Genomic DNA, 19,893 nt, shown 5'->3' on the forward strand with positions numbered 1-19,893 from the left:
GTCAATACAGAGGGTAAGGATCTTGTGGGAGACCCTTTACCCTTGTTAAAGTCTCTCCTCGGAAACTGTTGTACTTCTTGCCTCTGCTCCTGAGAGGGTGAAGCCATGCTTCCAATTGGTTCAGATCTGGCTGGGGAGCGTGAGGGAGAGGGTTTCACTGTCTCCGAAGGCCTTGAATTTCTTTGTTGCACTGTTTGCATTTTGCACACATGCCTATCTTACCCACCGGTAGAGGAACTTCATTAAAATATTCCCAAACTGGGTCTCTTTTACGACCTGCTGCCATTATAGATTTTCCCTTCTAGTGAGAGAATGGTATGGTAGATCTCAAATCAATGAAGGCTACACTCAGAAAGACCTCAAGACTTCTGGAATATGCTGCTCAAACAGTCTCACTTTTGTTTCTACCACCTGTCCCTCCCATCTCATTTATCTCCAGACTTCTCCTTGTCCAGATCTATTCTGCCCCCAACAATCTTCTATTCATTAACTTTTTGAAACTTTGCACTTTTATAGAGAGGTAAGAGATTGACTCTGTGTACACAAATTTGCAGAGGGGACAATAGGGTTGAGGTCTGTTATTTCTCACCTCTATATATTATTTATTTAAAAACATTTTTGCTGTTAACAAGCATGTTATCTCTGGAGACACAAATTCAGTCTGAGAATTGCAAAACTAAGCATCTCTGATGGTATCTTCTAGACTGAGCACTGAGTCCCATTGGGTAGATAGAAATATTAACCTAAATAATCTGTACAGAAGCCCCTGGAACCCCATAAGATTGGGTCCCTAATCCATGAACTATTGGAATTCATTTACAAAACTTTTATTAAACATTACATTAATATATTGTCTCATACTATAGAATTAGAATTTATAATCCCTATTCCTTGATGAGATATCTTTGAGCTATAATGTATCTTAATTAAAACTATCTTTAGATAGGTTTTTTCCTCAAAAAGCATTTTATAAAAAAAAATCCGATTTAAATAAAAAAATAGCTTTTTTATTTTTATTTTTTTTAAATCATTGATTTTTATCCACCCTGCCATGCAGCCTTCAGCCATATCACTCTACTGGGTCCTTCCGCAGGAGACATGCCTGGTATTGATAGCCTGTGCCCCAATACAAGAATTAAAAACCTGCCACTATGCAGAGGCTGCTCCTGTTGTAGTTCTGACCACCACCACACACAGGTACATTCTCATTAGATGGCGTTAAAACACTAGGTACTCCCAACAGACAAAACGACACTGCACAGAGTGGGGTGCCTAAAGAAAAACTCATTCTCTCACCTGCTGATTCCCAGTTGGACAGAAGATGGGATGCTATTGTTGTGCATTACATCCCATTGTCAGAATGGCCATCAGCAACATGGAGACAAAGCAGCTCAGATTGTAACATGCATTCTGTTTAACCCTTACTTATTGTGTTGCATCTGGGTTTTTTGTACTTGTTTAGTTTTATATTGTTACAGACATTAGATCTGCCAGTGTTGTGGTCTGACACTCAGTAGAGCACTGATACCTTAGACATTTTATGGTATACTTATATTTAAGTAAGGCATTTGATCAAGTTTCACCAAATATTCCCAGAGAAATATGAAAAATGCACACTAGATACAGTAGGAGAGAGGAGCAAGAGGTGAATCTGTATACACTGTACACTAGCTATCAGCAAAACTCCCATGCTCAGAATCACAGGGAAGAACATGCAGCACGCACCAAATTAGCAGATCAGTAAGTGATCAGAGCTTTACAAACCGACCCTCAGATAAAGATGAGTGCTGAATGGCACAGACCAATATCTCACTGCAGTTTGAAAAATTAAAATATGTAGATGGAAACAATCCTTCCCACCTTATGAAAGGTGCAGGGAGAAACAAAAAAGGGGATGGATGGATTAAAATGTGACATTAGGTACCACAAGCATAGATCATGACTAGTCTTCCTACCTCCATCGGACTAATGAAGTCATTCATTCCACTGTTGTACACATAGATCATGGCATCATACAAATGATTTTCCCAGCACAGGAGAACTACCTGCATGGAAACAAAGCAGATTTCCTCAGATGTAGAGAATCCTTGTACAGAACAGCCTAACATCTTCCATTATCCCATTAATTTCCCTTCCTGTATTCACTCAAAGACAGCTCTGACCATAGTACTTATCCTAGCCAGCTACAGGAAAACAGCAGCATGGGTGGGTTATTTTGGGGGAGGGGGGGTGTTGTTGAGGGGGCGAGGGCAACGTGCAAAGTTACACAAGTGAGAATTTGCCATATGCAGAACTCTGCCAAGCTACCAGGATGTACACCTGAAATCCATGGCCTGTCTGAGGTACCAGAATGAGAAATCCAGGTCTTCCCAATTCCTTACACCCTTGACCTCTGGAGCAAGGGACCCAAGAGAACAGCTCTCCAAATGTCATGGCTTTTGTTGAGTTAGTAAGTTGTTCTGTCACCATGCCATCAGCCAGCCCCAAACCAGGGGCGCCCACCAGCCTACAGGTTAAATATATTATTTCAAAAAAGTTACGGGGCCACAGTTCATACCCTGAGGATTCTCTACCCTGGTACACTCCCTTTTCACTAACTCAGGTGTAAAAAAGGGAGCCCCTTGCTTGGAACACCCAGCAGCCGTGAGTCAGTATATTTTACTCCAATATCCTGGTGCAGGGGGCATATCAGGAGTGGATGCAGCTAAAGAATGCTGCACTCTGGCTAGTCCCAGCTGCTTTACAGCATGCCAAACCAAGTTAGAGCAATGTCCAGGTTGCTCTAACTTGTGCCAGGGCAGAGAATGATGGAGCAGTGATTGGTGACTGCTTCTCAGCTTTTCCCCTCTGCTGGGTTGCCCTGGAGGCTGAGAAGATGAAAGGAACCATCCTTTGCTATGTGCTCCCCTAGGCCAAGATCAAGCCTGCTGAGCTCCTTCATTGCTCCCCCTGGGGCTTCCACAGCCTAGCAGGGAATCAGACAATGGAGCAACCAGAGCTACCCTTCTCCCTGCCAAGCTGATGAGCAAATGCAGAGGAGACAGTAGCCATTAGTGCTTCCAGCTCACAACACAGCTGCCCCTGGGGCTAGAAGGAAGTCACGTGGGTGACCATGGGCCCTACCACCTCCTTGTAGTGATGGCCCACTTCAAATGCGTTGGCTGAAAACAAAAATAGAGGCTACAGTGCATTGAGAATATTTTCTTCTTAACTCAGTCACCCTTGAAGGCAACTATGTCGTCCCCCAGGCCACAAATTGGGCACAATGCCCTAAGCAATACACATTAAAATATTTTATTAAATTAGTGTGTTTAAAAGAATGTGGAGTGTAGTTTCTCTAAAATGCTGTTCTCTGGGTTAAAGTCTATCTTCAGTTACTGACTGAAGACAATGGGGTTGTTTAAGTATAGTAAGGTCTGAGTTTGGCCTGCATAGCTTTTATTACTGGTGACGTTGGGGAAGGAGGAAATAACACAGCTTAACTTCCCAAATCCAGGTGGAGTTTGCTGGGCCAGCAGTTACAAAAAGAGAGAAGTTTACAAGGAGTATCCTAGGATATGTACAATGCTGCCTTGTACAACAGAGCTGCCTCTCGCGCAGATGAAGTCCATGCATAGATTCATAGATTCCAAGACCAGAAAGAAAACAAAACAAAAAAATCAGTTACTAACCTGTTCTGTAAGTCTTGTTCTTCAAGATGAGTTCTACATGCCATTCTAATTCAGGTGTGTGCCTACTCAGTGTGCCAAAATTAGAGATTTTTTCCCCCTACTGATATTAGTTGGGGCATTTCATACAATCTCCAGTGCCTCTCATATAGAGGGGAAGGAGAATGGGTCAGGAAACGGACATGTGCAACATCTCAAAGAACAACAGCTATATAACTGGTTAGTAACCATTTTTTCTTTTGAGTGACTGCATGTGTCCATTTCACTTCAAGTGACTCACAAGCAGTTCAACCTGGGTTTCAGTACCTGAACAATAACTGACGGACTACTCGACCAAACTTGGTCTCATCTCTAGAATGATGAAATACCTTTACAGCGTAATGAGTTGTGTACACCAACAACCAAAGTTGCAGTTTTACAAATGTCTGTTATATGTCATGTTATGTCTGACATGAACAGCTGGGAGGATGACTTAAACAACCTAGTTCTAGCCAAGCAAAGTTCCAGAAGACTGGAAGAAAGTTAGTGTGCCACTTTTAAAAAAGGGTGACCCAACTAATTATAGGCCTGATATCGATCCGTGACAAGATAATGGCGCTCCTCAGTTGGGACTCAATTAGTAAAGAATTAAAGGAGGGTAATGTAATTAGTGAAAATCAACACTGGTTTATAGACAATAGATCCTGTCAAACTAACTTGATTTTTTTTTTTAAATCAAGATTACAAGTTTGGTTGATAAAGATAATAGACTTCTAAGACATTTGACTTGGTACCATACAAAATTCTGATTAAAAAACTATAATGATATAAAAATGACATGGCACACATTAAGTAGATTAAAAACTTGGTAATTGAGAGGTCTCAAAACGTTATTGTAAATCCATGGTAATTCTGGCCTAAATGCATAGCAAATAGGATAAACTGTTGGAAAAAACAGGAGTGAGAGAAACTGACCTATAACTAACCAATATTCTGTTCCTGAAAGGCAGTCAAACAGGCTGCTTACAAATTCCTGGCTGTCTACAAGACCCTACCACAAAAGAAAACTGAGGAGGTGTAGGTCTCCCCTTGTGATTTTTCCTGTAGTAGTCAGGCTATCTAGGAGTGACAAGCGGGTATCATTGGTATGACTGAAGACAGAACTGTTCATTTCAGGGAAAGGAGTGTAAATGCCCAATGATTTCAGAGTGGCCCTCAAGTCTTTGAGCTCTGAATCTTCTCACAGTCTGCTAAGAGAAGAGGGTAGGATCCCTCAAAGGAGAGATTCTGAATAGTCTGTTGGACCTCCTGCAGAACACCCAATGACTGAAACCATGATGAACATCTGTGCATTGTTTCTGCTGATGCCATCACTCTAGCTGCCAAATCCACCCCATCTAATGCAACTTGGAGAAAGGTCCTAGCTACCCATTTGCCAAGGTGGCCTGGCACTGGCTGGTAATTTGTTTGCAAACTTCAGTACATGGCCCCAGAGGGAAAAATGTTATCTGGCCAAAAAGGCATGCTAGTTAGAGAAACAAACTGCAGGCCAGTAGTGGAATAAAGCTTTCTATGGAAAATGCTCAGTCTCTTTGCTTCTTTATCCTTTCGGGGAGAAGGCTATTCCTGATTCTTGTCTTGGCAGTAAACAAGAGCACAAGGAACCCAAGGGATGGAGGTAGAAATGTTGATAGCCCCGAGAAGGGACAAAGTACCTTTGCTCGATTCTCTTGGCTGTCAGCAGCAGAGATGATGGCATTTGCCACAAGAATCTTGCGGGCTCCAGAATGGCTTCATTTATAGGTAGAGCATTTGGAAAGGTCCTACTGATGCCAGTAGTTCCACCTGCCCATAGAACTCTATTGCACTACCTTGACTAGAACATCAAGAGAGGAAGCAACCCTCTATCAACTTCTGGTAGGGCCTGGAGTCACCCTGAAAAGGCGAGGACGCGCCTGACACCTCCTGTATGGAAATGATGGGACTTCTGGCACGTGAGGCTGTTCCTGCTCGGTACTGGGAGTAACATCCTGAGCCTCCTCATGGAAAATAATCTGTCATCCACTTGGTGATCTAGAAGGAAGATGAAGCTGGTCGGATCTGGTGGTGGAAAAATCCCATGGGTTCTAATACGGCCATTGGTAGGGTATAGGACCCAAGCCCTAACAGCCCAAGGATCCAGATCCCTTGATCACCTTAGGATATTTGCCAGGCACCAGGAGCAGAATCATTATGAGACAGGCGAGAGAGGAGCAAGGGGCTTAGAAGCCTACCTCAGTCTCCGATGAAAGATCCTGAGTCATCTGACCATGGACATGCTGTACCATGTGGTGCTGAGGTCGAGTGGCACACCTCCAGAGAGGTTGGTACTAGAGACAGCATGCTGAGTTTGCCTCTGGACTGCACTGTGCAAGGAAGTGCCGGAAAGTCTGAAGTCCATCACAATACTGAGAGTCTTGGAGGCAAGTCTGAAAACACAGCCTGAGGGAATCAATAGGTACCGGTTGATTTGTCTCCTGCACTGCTGGAAAATCCAGCACCAAGAGACAGTAGGTCCCGTGCCACAGCATAAGCTTCCAGCATTGCTGGTACTAAGAGATTTCCCTGCTGCTGCATCGAAGGGGATGGTACTGCAGTGGGAGTCCACCTCAGCAGCACAAACACCAGTGCCAGAGTCAATGATTCCGGGCAAGATGAAGTCTGTGCCCAAAATGCATCTTCCCAGAGAACACTCTGTCCTGCCATCCAGCTTGTTTGCTGGCAGACAGTACTGGGGACCTCAATATTTTGGAGGAGTCTGGCCCTTCAAGGCATGCTGTCTGTGTTTCTTCATCGGCTCCAGGGAATGGGATAGGTGCAGAGTCTGAGGCACACTTCTAACAGAGGAAGAAGAAGAGAAGGGGTAAAGCCCTATGGGTCTAGAACCCACGACTGCCGAGCAACTAGATAACTGATATCTCCAGGCTACCACTCAGTGGCAGCTGTAACCAGCTTGCAACTTCACTTCCCATGACCCACTGTGGACACAGACCATGGGAAGTTCCACCTGAAGGGTTTGACAGGCAGCAGTCTCATGGCTCCTGATCAGCTCCCTGCCAGATATAAACCACAGGGGTGTTCCAGGAAGTATCCTTGCAACAATGTGGATCTCGTGTAGCTACCACAACTGTTCCTGCTCCTTGCTTCTGAATTCCTGGCTTTTACCTCAGCTTGATTAGGACTTTGCCTCCTGACTCGGACCCTGAAACCTGATTCAGACTCTGACCTTTGGTATCAATCCTGGCCTGTAACCCAACTACGAACTTCTCTGCTACTTCCAGCATCAATTCTGTCCCTGCTCTGACTCTTGGCCCTGACTGCCTTTGTTGGGATCCTGACACTCAGTGACCATGTCAAGCAGGAAGGTGAACACAGGATGGCCTCCAGGAAAAGGTGATGCAGTCTCACCTCCCTGCCCATTTTGGTCCAGGACTGGAAGTCTCTGCAGATTTGACAGTGTCCCAGATGTGACCCTCACCATGGTACTTAAGGGACCTGGAATGGAGGGTATAAGTAGGGGCATTGCCAGCAGATCGAGGAAAGTGATCGTTCCCCTTTATTCGACATTGGTGAGACCTCATCTGGAGTACTGTGTCCAGTTTTGGGCCCCACACTACAAGACGGATGTGGAAAAATTGGAAAGTGTCCAGCGGAGGGCAACAAAAATGATTAGGGGTCTGGAGCACATGACTTACGAGGAGAGGCTGAGGGAACTGGGATTGTTTAGTCTCCAGAAGAGAAGAATGAGGGGGGATTTGATAGCTGCTTTCAACTACCTGAAGGGGGGTTCCAAAGAGGATGGAGCTCGGCTGTTCTCAGTGGTGGCAGATGACAGAACAAGGAGCAATGGTCTCAAGTTGCAGTGGGGGAGATCTAGGTTGGATATTAGGAAACACTATTTCACTAGGAGGGTGGTGAAGCACTGGAATGCGTTACCTAGGGAGGTGGTGGAATCTCCTTCCTTGGAGGTTTTTAAGGCCTGGCTTGACAAAGCCCTGGCTGGGATGATTTAGTTGGGAATTGGTCCTGCCTTGAGCAGGGGGTTGGACTAGATGACCTCCTGAGGTCCCTTCCAACCCTGATATTCTATGAGGGTCACTGACTGGCAGATTTCTTGCTGACAATGCAAGGCTGAAAGCCCAGAGACCGAGCATGTTCTGGTACTTGGCATCAGCATCCAGAACAAACAGGAACCGACATGCTAAGAAAACTAAGAAAAATGACCAATGAAACTTACACTAAAGCACTAATTAACTATGCAATGAGTACCAATAATTATATACCAGAGAGAAAAAAAATTCCCTGAAAGAGAAAGTAGGAACAAGCTAACGTGCTCCAACTACCAATTATGGGAGGCAAAAATGAACTGAGAGCAGTCAGGGTCAATCTGCCCTTTATACCAAAGTGCAGAAGCATGAAGCAGTGGAGGTTGCACGCACTGCCCCAAAAGATACCACCAAGGGGAAAAAATTTCTGACTCTGGTGCACTGGGTGCACACACATCTGAAGTGGAATGGACATATGCAATCTCTTAAAGAACCGTTGTGATCATCTAGTCTGACCTCCTGTATAACATAGGCTAAGTTAACATGGCAGTTCACCTGCTGTATGTCTAGGCTGGTGATATCCATATGCACAATGCAGGCCTCCATGTCCTCCATTAGGTTCTTATCTTGGTAGTGAAGCAGCAAGTCTTTCATCACTTGAGCGGTCATTCCCATCAACTTATCACTTAAAATGTAAGGCTCCAGGCACTCCAGAAAAACACCCTTTGCCACTGAATTCTCACTCAATTTGTCATACATCTGGCTGAACAGAAGGTCACTAAGAGAAAAAAGTGACAATTACTTGTTAAAATGAAGATTAATTAAAATCTATTAAGTGTTATAATGACCTGCTTTCTATACAAATCGAGGGGACTACAGCATTCAGCATTTCTTAGCTTAACAATTGGAAATCCCACTTAACACCAATATAGACACAGTTTAACATTTTTACAAATGTATCCATCATATTGTAGCCTAGGAGGGAAGCTAGTAGAGGCAGCTTTAGCAGAGTGGTTCATGGGTTCAATTGCACCCACAAAAACACCCTGGGGGGGCAGGCAGAGAGCTGTATTCACTCCTTTGCATGAGAAATCACATGCAGCTCTATAGCCCAGTATATGTATCATGGTGGTACTGCTCCCCGCCATATCACCGTGCAATGATGTCAGAGTCATATGCTGCCAGGGAAGCCCAAAGTGCAAAGTCTGCCAGACAATGTGTGGGTATGGGGGGCATGAGGGTGCCCCATGTGTCCCATTCTCTAGGCAGCACGGCACTGGGCTCATTGTGGGGCCTCTCCCCACTCTGTGCAGCAAGATCCAGATGCTGAGCAGAGATGCCTCCCCGACGGGAGTAACTGGCAAGGCCCCGGGGGGGTGACCAGCACCGAGAGCGGGCCCTGGACCCTCACCGGACCACACCCCTGCCCTAGCATTCATTACATCGTGCTCTTTTTATTTATTTTTTTGTTTTGTTTCATAATGTGATTACACTAGAGTTTAGTATAGTGCAAGGGTTCTCAACCTTTTTCTTTCTGAGCCCCTGAGCCCCCCACCCTCAAACATGGTATAGAAACTCCATGGCCCAGCTGTGCCCCAACAACTGTTTTTCTGCATATAAAAGCCAGGGCTGGCGTTGAGGGGTAGCAAAAAGGGCAACTGCCACAGGGGGCATCGCAAAGCTAAGTTGCTCAGGCTTCAGCTTTAGCTACAGGTGGTGGGCTTCGGGGCACAAAGCTGCAGTCCTGCACAGCAGGGCTTTGGCTTTCTGCCCTGGGCCCTAGCAAGTCTTAACACTGGCCATGCACGATGAACCCCTGGAAACCTGCACACGGCCTCCCAGGGGTCCCGAACCCCTGGCAGAGAACCAATGGTGTGATGCACTCATTAAACACTGAGGCTACATCCACCACTGGAAGCTGGTGAAACCGTTTTTTCAAAGAACGGTGAAAATTAGACAATGAAGTGCCTCCAAATAAAGTCAGAGAGGTGCTAGGTCCACACAGTTTCTGTACACAACTATTTTGGTTAGCTTGATTTTTAACCATATAGTTATAACCAGCACAACTCCTGGGGTGGATGCAGCTATACCAATATAAAAAACTTTATTTCCCTTCCCTATAGGATAAAATAGATCAGTACAAGCACTAGATCAATTCAACTGTGTCCACAATGGGGAGTTGTATCACTTTAACTAGACTCTTTAGAGACTAACAAATTTATTAGAGCATAAGCTTTCGTGGACTACAGCCCACTTCTTCGGATGCATACAGAGTGGAATATTGAAGAGATATATATACACACATACAGAGAGCATAAACAGGTGGGAGTTGTCTTACCAATTCTGAGAGACCAATTAAGTAAGAGAAAAAAAAACTTTTGAAGTGATAATCAAGATAGCCCAGTACAGACAGTTTGATAAGATCTCACAGATCTTGGAGACAGACCTGTCCTCGCTTACAGACAACCCCCCAACCTAAAGCAAATACTCACCAGCAACCACACATCACTGAACAAAACCACTGACCCAGGAACCTATCCTTGTAACAAAGCCCGATGCCAACTCTGTCCACATATCTATTCAAGTGACATCATCATAGGACCTAATCACATCAGCCATACCATCAGGGGCTCGTTCACCTGCGCATCTACCAATGTGATATATGCCATCATGTGCCAGCAATGCCCCTCTGCCATGTACATTGGCCAAACCGGACAGTCTCTATGCAAAAGAATTAATGGACACAAATCTGACATCAGGAATCAAAATACTCAAAAACCAGTGGGAGAACACTTTAACCTGTCTGGTCATTCAGTGACAGACCTGCGGGTGGCTATATTACAACAGAAAAACTTCAAAAACAGACTCCAACGAGAGACTGCTGAGCTGGAATTGATATGCAAACTAGACACAATCAACAAAGGATTGAATAAGGACTGGGAATGGCTGAGCCATTACAAACATTGAATCTATCTCCCCTTGTAAGTATTCTCACACTTCTTATCAAACTGTCTGTACTGGGCTATCTTGATTATCACTTCAAAAGTTTTTTTTCCTCTTTCCTCTTAATTGGTCTCTCAGAATTGGTAAGACAACTCCCACCTGTTTATGCTCTCTGTATGTGTGTATATATCTTCAATATTTATTCCACTCTATATGCATCCGAAGAAGTGGGCTGTAGTCCACGAAAGCTTATGCTCTAATAAATTTGTTAGTCTCTAAGGTGCCACAAGTACTCCTGTTCTTCTTTTTGCGGATACAGACTAACACGGCTGTTACTCTGAAACTTTTCCAATTCTATCTCATCTCATTCTTGGAGTTGGAAGGGTGGCACTTGGTTTCTAAGCAAGTGAGTGATGATTTACTAGAGGAGATAAAGAGAAGTATTGAGGGAAAGCAACGTGCACGTAAACTAAACAGAACTCTCTGTAAACAGATTTTTTTTTTAAATAAAGTGATTAAGTGGAAATGAGAAATTTTTTAATGAAAAATTAAAGCAGTGTCAACTTTTCATTTTCTTGACGTGACATTTTCCTGCTCTTACATAGACTGAAACTGTGGTTTAATAATTTTACCAGAAGGGTGTAAGGTGAATGAACCAAAAACATTACTTTTGAACTGGGATGAATATTCATAGCCTAGGGTTCTAAGCCATTTGTTCGAAGGATGAGAAATTACTCGGTGGGGGAAATGTAGAAAATTCATAAAAGGAAAAATCTGTCAAGTTAATTTCACAGTAGTGCTAGCAAGAAAAAAAAAATCTAGAATGGAGGTGCTGAGATAGTATGGTGACCAGTTCCATCATAAAAGCTATAAAGATTGGATAGATCGATCAAATATAAGTGTATTGATGGAATTCAAAGAAGTCTTGGACATTTATATGGATACAGGAAAGTCAGTTACATCAGGTAGGGTTAAAAAAAATTAGAAGTGATAAATCCTCCTACTTTATTGCATAACTGGCTTGGCAATAGGGAGGAGGTTAAAAACAAACTTCCCCTTTTGGCATATTACTCCATAATTGTCAGCTATCAGGTTTTTCAACACCTGTGCAGGTCACCATGAGACAGAACATACAGGACTAGATGGGCCACTGGCCTGATTTGTGATTGCAATTCCTATGGTTTCATTAACCTGACAGACAAGCATGCAAACTCTCTTACGTTCGCTGAAGTAAAAGGCAGTAATCGACTATGACAGGCACCATATCCTGTAGAAAGACCATTAAGAAAGGGTGAGTAACTCAATGAAAGGTACTGTCAAATGGCATACATTATCAATATGATCAATATTGTGAAGAATCAATGACAGTCAAATAGCAGGTAGCTCTCACATTTAGGCAGTTGCCCAATTAGCCTGATTTTCCTGGACAAAAAGATACAATTATACAGCTGTAACTCCTCCACAGCTACACCCACATCACAGGCCTTTCCAAATTCCAGCAGTAACAAAAAATTTATTTTAGTACAGCAGCTGACAGAGACTGCAAATCATATCTGGGCCCTGTTAGGCAGGCTGTTACAGACACAATACAGACAAAATTGACAAAGATGTATCAGAGGAGGAGTACGAGGACAAAACATGACAGCAACACACGTATGCATCTCAATTTGCAGGTTTCAAGACCTTTTAAAAATCTTCCATACTTGATGAGTGGGTGACAGGGGATTTGGGCTCAGCTGGACAAAGGGAAAATAAGGAGACAATGGCCAGTGAGTTTGATTTGGATTCTTGTGGCAATGGATTTTCAGAAAAGGTTTCTGAAAGAGCTGGACAAGAGTTAATTCTTGAGGAAAATTTTGAGGTATGTTCCAGATTATTCTGGTGCCCCATTTAATATTACTGAGAACCGGGGCATCTGAGGGGATTAGAGATGGTTGAAGACAAAAGGCAGCTATTCTTCCTCTCCATAAGTCTTCTGAAGTAGGAGTTGGCAGACTGATTAAACATTTTGGAACATTAAAATATATCTAAATTTTCTCCTAATTCAGCGGGTGAGGCTACCCCTCTACTGAGAGTTCTAGGAACCCTTAAACCTGTACCTGTTAGCCTGGACAGCCTTCTCTGGAACACCTGAGAAAACCAAGTCCAGTGGCAGAGCTCACTCTCTGGTACCTTGTTCGGCAAAGCTTTTACTTTTCCCAAAGGGATCACATTCCATTGTGAACCCCTCAAGTCTCTGCTGTGGGTATCCAGAATTCCACAAATTCATCTCTGGACACTGCTCAGCTTGACATACTCAATCTTCACCTGTCTAGCCAGGGTCGAATTAAGGTGTAATTATGCCATTGTTCAAAGAGGCTCAACTTTTAAAGAACAGATAACAAAATGTAACAACTTTGAAAGCAGATTTGAATGAAGCCTCCCGAAGGCCACATCAGTGCTCCAGATGCAGAGCGGAGCATCTTATTCTTCATCCAGAGAATTAGGAAGTTGAGTCATTTGCTGGTCATCATGTCCCAAGAGCTCACTGCCTTCTGGAAGAGCTGTTCAACACCACAGCATTTCAGTTCTGGAATATTCCATATACAAACTCCTGTTTGTTGGACTGATTTTGGAATACTCCAGAACTCTCAAGCTAATTATGGTGCTGGCCTGTAGAGGATTGCTACATACCCTAACAGAGCACACAGGGGATTCAGTCTATTTCTACTGGTGTAGATTAGAAGCATTGAAAATGAGAACAGTCATACTTGAATTAAGAATACCTAGTAGTAGCTAATACCTAATTTCTCAAAGAAATCACACATTTCATGAATGTTTCAAGAACATTTAAAACTTATTATATAAAAAAGTCAATGACTTTCAGAGAAAAGCTACAATTTTAATCTAAATTGCAAAGCGTTGACCAAGAGAGCATCTAAAGTGCTGTACCTGAAAGTGTTGCTCCATAACTTGGATTTTTCCCTGGTCAGGACATTTCTTCAAAGTTCGATCAGCATAATGGAAGAGGATTTCAACCATCTAGATGAAGAGAACAGTGGGAAATTTTCCTCACATACTACTATGAGCAGGGTTGGTAGCACCACCGTACTAATGTTGCCCAACATTTCCCATTATAAAAACTTGTTTTCAGTTGGTTATAAAACTTTGCTAAATTAACTGTTCCACCTGAAATTCTGCATGCCATGTATGTGCCTCAGACAATTTTTTTTGCAAAATTTCACCCAAAACGGTTCAGCCATTTCCAATAATGAGGTTAAGGAAAAACACACTTTGCCACGTTGAAAAATGTTATTTGAAAAAACATGTTATTTGAAAAGCTCTAATGCAGGGGTGGGCAAACTATGACCCGGGGGCCACATCTGGCCCTCCAGATGTTTTAATCTGTCCCTCAAGCTCCCGACAGGGAGCAGGGTTGGGGGCTTGCCCCGCTCAGTGCGGCTCCTGGAAGCAGTGGCATATCCCCCATCTGACTCCTACGCATGGGGCAGCCAGGGGTGGGGGAAGCCCCGGAGCCCCCAAGCACCGTCCCTGCAACTGTGGTTCCCAGCCAATGAGAGCTGCAGGGGTGGCACCTGTGAACGGGGCAGCACAGAGAGCCACCTGGCCGCACCTCCATGTAGGAGCCGCTGCTTCTGGGAGCAACTTGAGGTAAGCGCCCCCCAGAGACTGCACCCCTGACCCCCTCCCGTGCCCCAACCCAATTTGATTTTTGATACGCTTATAATCTATATATTCACATATATCTTATACTAATGCGTGTGAACAAAGGATAAAGACCTTGCTTCTGCCCAGCTAGATGGGTTTGTTAGTACAATGAGAAAGAGATAAGATAAGAAACAGCACAGCTAAAATATTACAGGGTACGGTGGGAGTAGAACATACGAGCATACACTGGAAGGCTGCCTGACTCTTCTCTCAAGTCAAGGTCAAGCAACCAGTTAGGAGGGGCAAAGGGGAGGGCATAAGAAACACAAAGCCAAAGAAAAGCCTGGCCTTGGCCAGAGCACAACCTCATTCTTTACCCCTCCCATGGGATACAAAAGAAGTGGGATGAAAACTCCACTCACAAGCCTCCAAATATGGAACATGATCATAAGCTGTAAAGAGTGCAACTAGGGGCATGCACTGCAGGTATATTTGGGCCTGATAAGAAGGAGGGAATGGGGAACAGGGACACAAGCAAGGCTCTGCGGTGTCAGAGCTGGGAAGGGGGAAACAGGGTAATGCTCTGTTGGGTCAGAACTGGGAACCGAACACTGGGGAACAGACTCTGCTGGCGTGTAGAGCTATGGATATGATTGCTTGGAACTAACCCCAATAAACATTGCATTGCTTGCACTTGGAACTTCTGGTCTTCTGCTTTCTGTCTGTCTGTGTGTGTGACAAAAACCAGGGGAGGGAGTGAAGGGAAAGCCCTCTAACACAGCCTAAGACCACAGGACCTGAGCAAGAATTTCTCTGAAAATGCTTCTAATGGCAGTTGGGGCCAACAGCATTCTGCTTCCTCCACTGAGATTTCAGCTTTGAACTGAGCCTTTCGATGGTCAGACAGCTGAAGGATTCTCATCCTATCAAAAAATTCCTGGTTTTGTTCTACCAAGGACATCCAAGCGTATAAATGCTTTCTATAATATAAATAGAGGCTGCCAGAATGTCTACTCTGCATGTCCCTCTGTTTGCTTTTTCTTGATTGTTGGTACAAAAAGTAGGAATGGGAAACGGGTGGAAGCTGAAACAGACTCTTCACAACTAACAAGATGCATGTGTTCCAAATGTAGCAGCTTCCTGGTTTTGCTCAGGATAAATGAAAGTCATTTCTCCAATATAAAAGACTCCCACTATTTACATCAAACTATTGCCATAGATCAGAGATTGGTAGGCTGACCAGATAGCAAGTGTCAAAAATCGGAACAAGAGGTGGGGGGGTAATAGGTGCCTATGTGAGAAAGAGACCCAAAAATCAGGACCATACCTATAAAATCGGGACAGCTGGTCACCCTAGGGATCGGCAACCTTTGGCATGCGGCCCATCAGGGAAATCCGCTGGTGGGGTGGGGCCAGGCCGGTTTGTTTATCTGCAGCGTCTGCAGGTTTGGCCGATCGCAGCTCCCACTGGCCACGGTTCACCGCTCCAGGCCAATGGAGGTTGCGGGAAGCGGCAGCCAGCACATCCCTCGGCCGACGCTGCAAGTAACCAAACCGGCCCGGCCCGACAGCGGATTTCCCTGACGGGCCATGTGCCAAAGGTTGCCAATCCTTGCCATAGATTTTCACTGTTTAAAAACACACTGGGGATAGTTGGTTTGGGAAAGCCTCTGTGCCTGCGAACAAAGGGATGTTCAGGAGTCTGAGGGCAGGTTAAATATTTAAGTTACCTCTGAACTGATCTTTGCTGCAAATAAATATTTGCCCGCAAAAAACAAGACTCGGGCAACTGGGCAATGTCAACTGAAGGGATTATTTTACAGGTACAGGCACATTTAAGATACCCACTGGAAGTCAGGTTAGGTACATGCAGGATAGCTGCCAATATTGGAGTAGTGAAGTCCAATTCTTGAAGGATACATACTGGCTGGGCAATGGGACTCTGGTACCGGTGAAGTGCCAAGAGGCAGAAATTTGGGGCATGCTAGATACCACATCCTACAAGTAGCTTTTACCTGAAGTATACGGTCTGTCAGTGTACCCTATCACTAGTTTCTAATTAGTTCTCTTTTAAAATAAAGCTCATGATTTAAAAAAAAAAATCACAATCCACATATGCACACCCACAGAGATTTTTGGAGGACAGAAGCCAATTATTTCATAAATAGTTGTGGGGTAAATGAAAAGTGGTATCAATACATATGAAATTGGGATTTGGAACTCACTCGGTCTGCAATGACAGCCTTTCGCTTATTGCCATCCCCAGACAACCCTGTAAAGGAACACAAAAAGAAACAAAAACAAAGGTTCCTTTTCGTAATCAATATGCAAATGGAAGTGAGGACTCATTTCAGCTCCCAAAACTCAGAGATTATCGAATACGTAACTGCTGTAACCCTTTAGCTGCAGGTGTCCAGATATCCTGAACATACCTAGACACACCTCATACAGACAGGCCCTTCACATTACCAAACGAAACCTACACTTCACATGAAGATTAAGTTAATTTCTTCATTGATTGTTTTAGAAAAAAGATTTTGAAAGGGCCCTGTTCTGATACTGCCCTATTCAAATCCTCCTGATTGAGTTTTAGGTAACTAAGTCATTACCTGCATGTTTATAATCCCTTAGATTAGTTTTGTGAGGTATAATTATTACCGTACTCATAAGATGCTTTGAGATCTTTGCATGAAAGGGGCTAATTTACTGCACTACAAGTGCAAAATACATATATCCCAATAAAAATATGCAATTCCTCTGTACATTGAAAATTGTGATGTGTAGAAACTAAAATTTGTTATTTTCATTTACTCAAGTACAGTAGAACCTCAGAGTTATGAACAGAGTAATTAACTGACCGGTCAACCAGACACCTCATTTGGAACCAGAAGTATACAATCAGGCAGCAGCAGAGATGAAAAAACAAATAATGTACAGTATAGTACTGTTAAACATAAACTACTAACAAAAAAATAAAGTAAAAGTTTTAATGATTATTTCATTAAAATTAAGATGGTTCAAAACAGCACTTTTTTCCTGCATAGTAAAGTTTCAAAACTGTATTACGTCAATGTTCAGTTGTAAACTTCTGAAAGAACAACTATAACATTTTGTTCAGAGTTACGAACAACCTCCATTCCCAAGGTGTTTGTAATTCTGAAATTATACTGTATTACAAAGATATACAAGGATATATACACAAAAGGATATTTGACTATGTCCTGGAGCTTAAAAAAAGAGCAACCTGTCAAAATCCATCAAAAAATTATTTAGAGAAAACTTAAGGCGAACCATACAAATTATAGTTCATTGGTGAAATTCAGCAAAGCAGGCACAGGCATATGTAACATACTTCATCAGCGAAGGACACTTAGAGGAGAGGGTGTTACTTTAGTACCCAATAGGACCTCAAAAAAACTCCACCAACTAGCACAACTGCAGGGAAGCACTGAACTAGTGTGCTTTCCAGCTGTCCTAGCAATCCCCTGCATAGAAGCTATCTATGCTGGCTCCTTAGTCATGCCTGCGCGTAAGTGAAAATGCGCCACCTTGCCCCTCTTGTGCATTTTTAATCACCAGGGGCCTCTGACATTTTTAAAAATTCATATAAACACTTCCTTGGAGCCCTGGGAACCTTCTAGCAAGATATGAAACACTGCTTTTCAGTAATCCCCTATTACAAGCCTCATTTTCCAAGAGCCACATTCTTTACAATTGTACTTTTCCAGGAAAGTGAAAGCAGATGGAAATACACCTCTACCCAGATATAACGCGACCCGATACAACACGAATTCGGATATAACGCGGTAAAGCCGCATTCCGGGGGGGGGGCAGGGCTGCACACACCGGTGGATCAAAGCAAGTTCGATATAATGCGGTTTCACCTATAACGCGGTAAGATTTTTTGGCTCCAGAGGACAGCGTTATATCGAGGTAAAGGTGTAATTACCCCATAAGCCAGTAGGGGTGGGGGAGGTGCTTTGCCTTAAAACAGCTAATTACTAGAAGGAGAGAAGACTTTACTAGGAAACTGCCCAACTCTGCAAAAACCAGTCAGCCCATGGTCAACACATTTGCATCATTCTAGTCGCATTCAAACTACAAGAGCTTTTTATTCTTCTCTGATACAATTCTCGCTTTAATTTCTTTTGAATAATGCTTGCTTCTGTGTGCATTTGTATAAAAGCTACCCCATTGCTTTAAAATTAACTTACCTACTACAGCCTTTGCTTTACCTTCATGAAAAGACCACGCTAGAGCCAGGGCCTCAGTAAGACAGTCTTGTTTCAAAAGGTGATCCACTCTCTAAAATTAGATGTACAAGCAATATGGGACTCCTCAGAATTCCAGAACAGCAATCCTTTAAGCCAGTGTTTCCCAACCGGTGGGTCGTGACCCCCAGGCAAGTGATGAGATCCACACAATTGTCTTTCAAGGCATTGAAAACTATTACAATCTCAAGCAAAGAAAATCTTGCTCCCCCACTTACCTTTCTAGGTCAAGTATTCTGTCAGCCTCTCAAAACTACAAATAGATTACAAAGGCTTATTATGGATACATTTTTTACTCTTGTAGTAAATGTAAGAAGGTAGAGGAATTTTTTTTATTTCAAATAAGGGGTTGTCAACCTGGAAGAGGTTGAGAAACACAGATTTAGACATATAAGGCCAAGCATTTTAACAGAAATAATTTCAGAGATTTTGAATTTTAAACAATTGGGGTGAAATCCTGGCCCTATTTAAGACAATAAAAAAAGTTTTGCCCCGGACTTCAACAGGACCAAGATTTTATCCACTGTCATTTAAACCAGTGGTTCTCAACCAGAGGTATGGGTACCCCATGGGTTACGCAGAGGTCTTCCAGGGGGTACATCAACTTAGCTAGATATTTGCCTAGTTGTATAACAGGCTACATAAAAAGCACTAGTCAAGTCAGTACAAACTAAAATTTCTCAGATGACTTGTTTATACTGCTCTATATACTATACATTGAAATGTAAGTACAATATTTCTATTCCAATTATATGGTAAAAATGAGAATAAGCAATTTTTCAGTAATAGCATGCTGTGACACTTTTGTATTTTTATGTCTGATTTTGTAAGCAAGTAGTTTTTAAGTGTGGTGTAACTTGGGAATACACAAGACAAATCAGAATCCTGAAAGGGGTACAGTGGTCTGGAAAGGTTTAAACCAGCAACTAGTCAGTCTGTATCTGACTTAGAGGTTTTCAGACCCCGCGTAAGCAGTGAATGCATTGTGTTTCCACTTCCTCATTTGGACCACATCTCCTCAGTTTGGCCAAAGCAAGCAAGATAATTTGTCCCCGAGATTCTGAGATGCAGGTGAACAGGAGGTGCAGTATACACTACAGAGCTAAGTATACACTACAGAGATACATCAGCGCAGCTGCACCACTGTAGTGCATCTGGTGAAGACATGCTATGTTGACGGGAGAGAGCTCTCCTGTTGACATAATTATTCTACCTCAGTGAGAAGCGGAAGCTATGTCGGCGGGAGAGCATCTCCCGCCGACATAGCACCAGTGTAGACAGTGCTTAGGTCAGTGGTTC

The 19,893-nt window shown here is 43.3% G+C and overlaps 1 protein-coding gene across 3 annotated transcripts in view; it reads right to left on the bottom strand.

The window, feature by feature from the left end:
• Positions 1 to 19,893, bottom strand: part of VPS8 (VPS8 subunit of CORVET complex) — a 258,292-nt gene that overhangs the window by 166,623 nt on the left and 71,776 nt on the right. For all 3 annotated transcript variants that reach the window (XM_054038927.1, XM_054038926.1, XM_054038925.1), the window contains exons 17-22: positions 18,538 to 18,628; positions 16,549 to 16,595; positions 13,607 to 13,696; positions 11,896 to 11,942; positions 8,288 to 8,510; positions 1,956 to 2,045 (exon numbers count right to left, since the gene is read on the bottom strand). In XM_054038927.1, coding sequence (XP_053894902.1) covers positions 1,956 to 2,045; positions 8,288 to 8,510; positions 11,896 to 11,942; positions 13,607 to 13,696; positions 16,549 to 16,595; positions 18,538 to 18,628 — 588 coding nt within the window. The remainder of the gene's footprint in view (positions 1 to 1,955; positions 2,046 to 8,287; positions 8,511 to 11,895; positions 11,943 to 13,606; positions 13,697 to 16,548; positions 16,596 to 18,537; positions 18,629 to 19,893) is intronic.

The sequence above is a fragment of the Malaclemys terrapin genome, chromosome 9 (genome assembly GCF_027887155.1).
Source record: "Malaclemys terrapin pileata isolate rMalTer1 chromosome 9, rMalTer1.hap1, whole genome shotgun sequence".
Classification (NCBI taxonomy): domain Eukaryota; kingdom Metazoa; phylum Chordata; order Testudines; family Emydidae; genus Malaclemys; species Malaclemys terrapin.